General features: G+C 28.9%; 2 protein-coding genes across 2 annotated transcripts; both read left to right on the top strand.

Annotated features, from left to right (window-relative positions):
* The first annotated feature begins 972 nt into the window (after positions 1-972).
* On the top strand, positions 973-3,646 carry LOC111029528. The gene is made up of 3 exons (XM_022308546.1): positions 973-979; positions 1,048-1,374; positions 1,917-3,646. Exons 1-3 carry the CDS (start codon positions 973-975, stop codon positions 3,644-3,646), a joined length of 2,064 nt encoding a protein of 687 aa, XP_022164238.1.
* Positions 3,647-5,591: 1,945 nt separating this feature from the next.
* LOC111029526 lies at positions 5,592-6,322 on the top strand. Its single transcript, XM_022308545.1, has 2 exons — positions 5,592-5,889; positions 6,090-6,322. Exons 1-2 carry the CDS (start codon positions 5,592-5,594, stop codon positions 6,320-6,322), a joined length of 531 nt encoding a protein of 176 aa, XP_022164237.1.
* Positions 6,323-7,609: the final 1,287 nt, after the last annotated feature.

Consider the following 7,609-nt stretch of genomic DNA (forward strand, 5'->3'; position numbering starts at 1 on the left):
TATCGTTATTCTTATCACTTTTGATCTTTTGATATGTATAAAAAAGTAAAATATAGACGCCCGAGTCAGATAAATGGTACTTTAAAGTCTAAATAGTAAATATAATGGTACTAATGGTAGTATAAATGTAGGCACTCGATGCAATTATAGTATTATATAAATATTCATTAAAAATGTTTAATTGTGATTTTTGCTCACTCCAATATAAAAAAAAATGTTCGTTGCTTCGGCATCAAAAATCCAAACACAATTTTTTTTTATATAACTGCAACTATTGTGGGTATGGTTGCAATATGAAAACGGTTCTAATTCAACACTTTCAAGATAATTTCAAAATAAGTAAATACAAATAAACTTGTTTTAAATTTTCAACATTAACATATTAAACAAAACATTTTAAATTTAAAACTAATTTGCCTTTATATGTGTATAAGTTGTTAATGTATAAGTATATACATTAACAACAGTATATGTATACATAGTGTAAGTATAATGTATAAGTTGTTGTATAAGTTAATGTGTATAAGTTATATTATATAATAGTTTCTATATAATGTCACTTGACATTAATTATATATTATATTATTTATATTATTTATTTTTCTTAATTTATTAAAATTATTTATTTTTTCACATTAAACCACAAAATTAAAAAAATATTTTTTAAATATTTTAAAAAGGATGAAAGTTCAAGTAACATTATGGTGGCTACACATGATCAGTTTTAACTGATAGTTGAAACTGTTCAGTAAAAATTGTCAGTTAAAACTGAACAGTTTCAACTGTCAGTTAAAACTGATCGTGTGTAGCCACCATTAAACATTTAATTGAATGCTTATAGAAAAGAAATACCAAAAGCGCTTATTATGTCCATGTTGTGAAAATCACCTAAAAACATACAATGAATTAGAATCACATTTAAGCACAGAACATAATATTGAAGTAGAAAAAGAAAAATTTGTTTTTGAAAACATGACATGTAAGTTTCACTATATTACAATTTCAAAAAAATGAATGTTCTTAAAAAATATAAACTGATTTTTATAGTATTCTTGAACTGGAAGCAAAGTATTGAGCAAAAGACTCAAAGTCAGTATGTGGTGCTTATGGCAGAAAGAGAAATAAAAAGCAAAAATTGTATTCGTAAAGAATATTTTTGCCATAGATCATATTCCATACGATCAAATTCAGAAGAACGTAAAAGATCTATGAAAAGTTTGGGAACAAATAAAATAGGAGCTGTCTGTCCATCTAGAATGATAGTTGATAATTTAGAAAAACAAGTAGAAGTGACTTTCATTTCTAAACATGTTGGACATTTGTGTGAAGTTATCCGGACAAAAATACCAAAAGATGAACGATTTAAAATAGCTGGTAAGACCAAGAAAAGAACATATGTATAAACATGACCATAGGCGCAATTTCAATAAAAAAACTGAGGGTGCTTAAGCTCTGGGTTTTCTGTAAATTAAAATTAAATTATAACTATGAGGCATTAATGAATTTTTAGTTTTTTGAGCAAAAATGTTTTATAACAATTTAACATTGAATATAATATAATAGTTTATTACATTTTTAAAAATTAATACAATAGTCAATAAGTATTACAATTTACAAGAACAAGAATTATGTATAAGTTTATTAGTTTATACAAGATTTATACGTCTGTCTTTTTCTGCAAATGGTGTCTGACGAATGATAATATTATGATAAACTGTTTTTGGTTTTATTTTTTTGTAAAGAAACGTTTTGATACATAAACATAAAAATTATTTGAGGGTGCTAATTTTAAAATTGGGGGTGCTAATACCCCCTAAGCCCCCCCCTATTTGCGCCTATGAACATGACATTGACATATGTACAGCAATTTTGATTAGGAATAATCTAAGCTTTAATTATATTTAATATGATTTCAGGGAAACTAAAGCAAGGTGTAACTAATGAACGAGTACTGCGGGACATCCGTGACACAGGAGATGCTACCAACTTTGCACGTATTCATTATGCTGATAAAAAGGACTTGCACAACATCCGACGAGATTTTAAAATTGGTATGTCAAAATTCCATTCAGATGATAGTATCAGCATTGATATCCTTGTCAATGAATTATATAAGCATGAAGATCCACCTGTAATATACTATATCAATAATAATCAAGAATTTGCTTTAATCATCATGACTCCTTTTCAAAAATCTATGCTAATTGAACATAGTTCAAAAATATGTGTAGATGGTACCCACGGTATGAATTCTAAAATGCCAAAAATTCAATTGTTTACATTATTAGTGATTGATGAGTATGGAAATGGAGTACCTGGAGCGTTTTTTTTGTCAAACAGAGCAAATAAAGAAGCAATGAAATTATTTTTTAACAAAGTAAAAGAAGTAATTGGTAGAAGTATTGAATGTACAATTTTTATGTCAGATGATGACTCGACATTATACGAAGCATGGAAAGAAGTGATGGGTCCAACAGAGTACAAATTACTCTGCTGGTGGCATGTGAACAAAAATTGGAATAAACATCTGAATGAAAAAATTAAACATAAAAGTAAAAGGGACCTGGTAAAGAAAACACTATACTCTCTAACCACCTTTATTGAAAATACTGATGTATTTGAAATTCAGTTGCAACAATTTCTTACAAATCTTGAAAACGACATTGATACTTTGTCTTTTCATAGTTATTTTTTAACATATTATGTACCAAAAAAGAAGAGTTGGGCATTTTGTTATAGAAAATACACTGGCATAAACACTAATATGGCATTAGAAAACTTGCACCGTAAAATAAAATATATTTACTTAGAAGGAAAACAGTGTACACGTTTAGATCTATGTGTCCCAAAATTATTATATTTATTAAGAGACACTATGTATGATAGAATAATCAAAATAGCAAAAAACAAACCAAGTGATAGAATTAAAAGAATTAATCACAGCCATATAAAAAGCAAGGATTTAAAAAATGAAGATGTTGAACAAGATACAGAAGACTTGATGATTTACTATGTTACTTCACAGACAGCTGCTAATTATCGTTATAAAGTGCATATTCTTAAAAAACATTGTACTGAGTCCCTATGTGTACTACGATGCTCAGAATGTAATGTTTGTATTCATACGCATATTTGTACTTGTCTTGATAGTGTTATATATTTAAATTTATGTAAACATATACACAAAGTTGGATCCATGAATCCTTCAACTGAAGAAATTGATGACATGAAAAATAATCAAGAAAATATTGGAGAAATAGAAATTCAGCAGACTAAACAATTTTTAGAGGTTCAAACTTCAAACAAAGTGGAAGAATTAGAAGAGATCAAAACCAAATTAAATACAATGATAAGTTATGTCGAAAATCCATCAGATGAATGTGATACTAAAAATATTTTGAAGTGTCTGGATAAAGCTCTTTCTTTTTTTAAGCCAACTACTAATACAAGCATCAAAAAAGCAGAAGACAACCCTCTTAAAAAAATTAGTCATCAGAATAGAAAATGGCCCAAGACAAAGACAAGGAAGACTGTTACTCAATTGTTAACAAAACCTACCACTGCCGAAAAAGAAAGCTGTATTAAGAACTTGAAAGGAGATTTATTAGTACAAAATGTGCATGTAGATTTTGACCATATTTATTAAATATTATTACATAATATAATAAATATATAATATTTCATTATTAATTATTATGTTAATGTAATGAATTCACTAAAAATATATATATGTATTTAAAAAAATAATCTAAAAATTAAATTAACTAATAACTATTAAAAACATACTTATTTATTATTTTGGAATTTGAAAAAAGTGATAAGAATAGTGATAAGCGATAATAGTGATAAGCATGCGATTCCTGATAATAATCCAAGTCCCCACGCATGCGCTTTGAGTTTTGGTATTGGAAATTATCTTGTCGCGAGACGCCTGTTATCAAAACGTCCTACAGGAGTCACCTTTCTATTTAATCTCTTTTCTATGAATGAATCACACGGCAGGCTATCACACTGCTTATTATCATATCATATATTGTAATTAATTTAAAATTTTGTAGTTTGTCAATCGTAGTCTGTAACAGTTGATATTCGTTCTTGCGGTTTGTTGATTGTTTTTTATTGTGATTTGTGATGCGAAATGTTAATTTGCGACATAAGTCGCAACTGATACTTTAGTATTTTTTTGTTAATTTCTTGTGATCAACAATCGTGATTTAACCACTTACGTCTTGGTCACTATCAGCGTAACGATGAGTCCCAGTATAATATGGAAACATTTACGAAAAATAATAATGGTACAGCCACTTGCCAATTATGTCAGAAAACGTTAATAACAAGTGGTAAGTAATTTTCTTGTTTACTTATATTTTATAATATAAAGATAATCATTATATAATTTTATTTTCAGGCAACACAAGTAATCTACGTGGACATTTCACTAGTAAACACAGTAATGTTATGGTTTCAAAAGAAAAGTCAACGGCTACACCGAGGCAAGAGTTGGAAACTTCAGATGTTGATGATCAGTCTGTAACATTGTCTATATTATCGACAGCTTCAACTTCAAATATGTCATATATAGTTTCTACAGCTCATAGTTCTAATATACCATACACTAATGAAGTTCCATCTCCCAATATGGAACCAGCATTCAAACGTCAAAAAACTATAAGTGAGTCATTTTCACAAATTGTTTCTTATCAACATGGAGGTTTTAAAAGTGAAAAGTTAATAAATGCAATATTATATATGATAGCAAAAGATAATCAGCCGTTGTCGATTGTAGAAAATAAAGGATTCATCAATTTGATAAACGTTTCTTCGCCAAATTTTAAAATTCCTTCTAGACAGGATATTGCCAGACGTCTAGAAGGAAAATATAATTCATTTCCAGATTTGTTTAAAAATGAACTAAATAAAGTGAAATACGTATCACTTACAATGGATATATGGACCAATATCCACACTCAAAGCTACCTCTGAGTTACTGTTCATTTTGAGAAAAATAACAAGTTGGCTTCTGGATTATTAGGTGTGATAGATCTCCAAGAAAGACACACATCTCAGTACATTGCAGATACATTAAATGACGTATGTAAACAATGGGACATTTCTTTAGAAACCATTACTGCAATTGTTACTGATGGAGCTGCGAACATAACTAAAGCTCTTGATTTATTGTTTGGAAATCCCAATAAGCCACGTCACATACCATGCTTCGCCCACACATTACACTTGGTAGCTCAAAATGCTATCGCTAGAGTCACTGATTTAAGTTTACTTATTAAAAACGTAAAATCTATTGTATAACATGGTTTAAACATTCGGTAGTAGCGAGTGATGAACTAAGAAAAGTGTCCAATATTAAACTTATTCAAGAAGTACCAACCAGGTGGAACAGTACATTCTATATGCTTGAACGATTTATTTCTCTACGTGGATTCATCAATGATATTATAAATCATAATATCTCAGCACCTCCAATGGTTTGTGCTAAAGATATTAAAGAAATTATTGAAATAATTACTGTTATAAGGCCATTGGAAGCAGCCACAAAATAATTATGCGGTGAACAATATGATTCAAGTAGTATGGTTATACCAATTGTCCACTTATTAGAAACAAAAAGTGATGAGGCAACAACCACTCAAAGTCTTAGCAATCAACTAACAAGTGCATTAAAATTAGAGTGTTCAAAGCGACTAGGACAAAAAGAAAACGTTACATTTTTAGCAATTGCTACAATATTAGATCCTAGATTCAAAAGATTGTATTTTAAAAATTCAGTCTCATTATCTAAAATGTTAACCAAAATTTCTGAGGAAATCAAGTCGTGTGAACTTTACCGTGAAGGAACATCTGAAAGTTCTGATTCTTCTGATTCAACTCGTGAGTAGTAAAAAATATTATTTGTCATGTAGGTAATTTATTTATAAAAATATATTATTAATTTTCAGGAAATACAGAATATAGTCTATGGAATAACCACGAAAAAATTGTTCAATAAAGTAGCCGTAGTCGTGGGCGAGCCACAAGAGAAGAAATTGGTTATCCATCTGAACTAAATTTATATTTGAAAAGTGCTGTAGGTCGGTTGACAGACAGCCCGTTATTACTATGGAAAGACATGTCCACAGTTTATCCAAATCTTGTTAAAGTAGCTTTAAAATATTTAAGCACAGTAGCTACTTCGGTACCCAGTGAAAGACTTTTCTCAAAAGCAGGCTTGACTATGAACCAACAAAGAAACCGTTTGACTAGCAAAAAATTAAATATGCTGTTGTTTTTACAATCTGTGGATGAGCGTTTTTGGGAATTGTAATAATTAATTAAATTTGTATCTATTATTATTATTTTCGCATTATTATTAGTTTTAATTGTATTTTAAGATTTAAAACTTATGTAGGTTAGGTTATATTAGATTTCTGGTAATAAATTATGACATACCTATGTTAAAATTGTATATTATATATTTTTATAGGAATATTGGCCATGATGTTGAAAGGAGAATTTGTTGTATATTTACATATCATGAATTATGTATTAAGTATCATTCAAATTTTGGGTTGTAAATTACAAATGAAAAATGAAACATTAGGAAAAGCTGCTAATACTGTTATTGGAGTAATTAAAACATTTGAAGATAGCAGAAATTCGGAAAGTTTTTCAAATCTTTGGGAAGAAATTGAAAACTTTTCAATAGAAAACTGTATAGATTTGCAAATTCTTACTAGACGTATGTTATTGTTTACCCCGTATCACTAATTTAACTAAAGTTTAAAAGTTATGCAATTATAAATACTATTATTTAATTTTTTCAGTGTCCAAGAGAAAGAGAAGAGAGGTAACACAACTAAATGATTATGTGGTGAGCACCACAACAAGTGCTATTGATCAGAACTTTCAACAAAATAGTGAAATTACTTCAATTGATTTTTGGAAAGTACATGCATTTTTCCCTATTCTTGATAATTTAATAGTCAATATGAAATCCAGATTTTCAACACAAAGCTTAGAATTAGCCCAGTCAGTTGAAAGCTTTTTAGAACTTGATTATGAAAAAAGTTCCTATTTTATTAATAGTTATAAGGTAATTAAATAGCAGCCAACTAATATTAAAATAATTTGACACATAATCGGTGGAGTATTTTTTATATTTTTACATTTAAATAATACTTTGACCTAAACATAGTTCTTTTGATTTTTGTTCTAGTCTTTATTTAATATAGATGAAGATGCATTAAAGTATGAACTAAAAGTAGAAAAAAGGTGTTTGATAAATGCTCAAAATTCAGACAAATCCATAAGCGGTATGAATGTTGAAGAAAAAACACAATCTCAACTGTTAAAATCAGTTGTACAACAAGAAGTTTATCCAAATGTTTTGTAACGTATGTCACATCATTACGTCTATAAGCATCATAATATGCCTATTGTGCATATTATGATGCTTATACCATAATATATCAAGCCCCTCCGGTTAAGGTGCCACTTATATATTTTATTTTATTGTAAGGCTACGGCCAATATCGATATGTAAGAAACAGTCAGTTCCCCGCGATTCCATCACGCGCACCTGAACTCGGTACAGACCCACATTTTTGGTAAC

Source organism: Myzus persicae, unplaced genomic scaffold (assembly GCF_001856785.1).
Source record: "Myzus persicae strain clone G006 unplaced genomic scaffold, MPER_G0061.0, whole genome shotgun sequence".
Classification (NCBI taxonomy): domain Eukaryota; kingdom Metazoa; phylum Arthropoda; class Insecta; order Hemiptera; family Aphididae; genus Myzus; species Myzus persicae.

Excerpts from the sequence above, each read along its gene's own strand:
- LOC111029528 (XM_022308546.1), top strand. Across the intron at positions 1,375-1,916 it reads TGAACGATTTAAAATAGCTG|GGAAACTAAAGCAAGGTGTA; the intron begins GTAAGACCAAGA and ends ATATGATTTCAG.
- LOC111029526 (XM_022308545.1), top strand. The coding sequence starts at position 5,592 with ATGGTTATACCAATTGTCCACTTATTAGAAACAAAAAGTGATGAGGCA. Across the intron at positions 5,890-6,089 it reads TGATTCTTCTGATTCAACTC|GTCGGTTGACAGACAGCCCG; the intron begins GTGAGTAGTAAA and ends AAAGTGCTGTAG.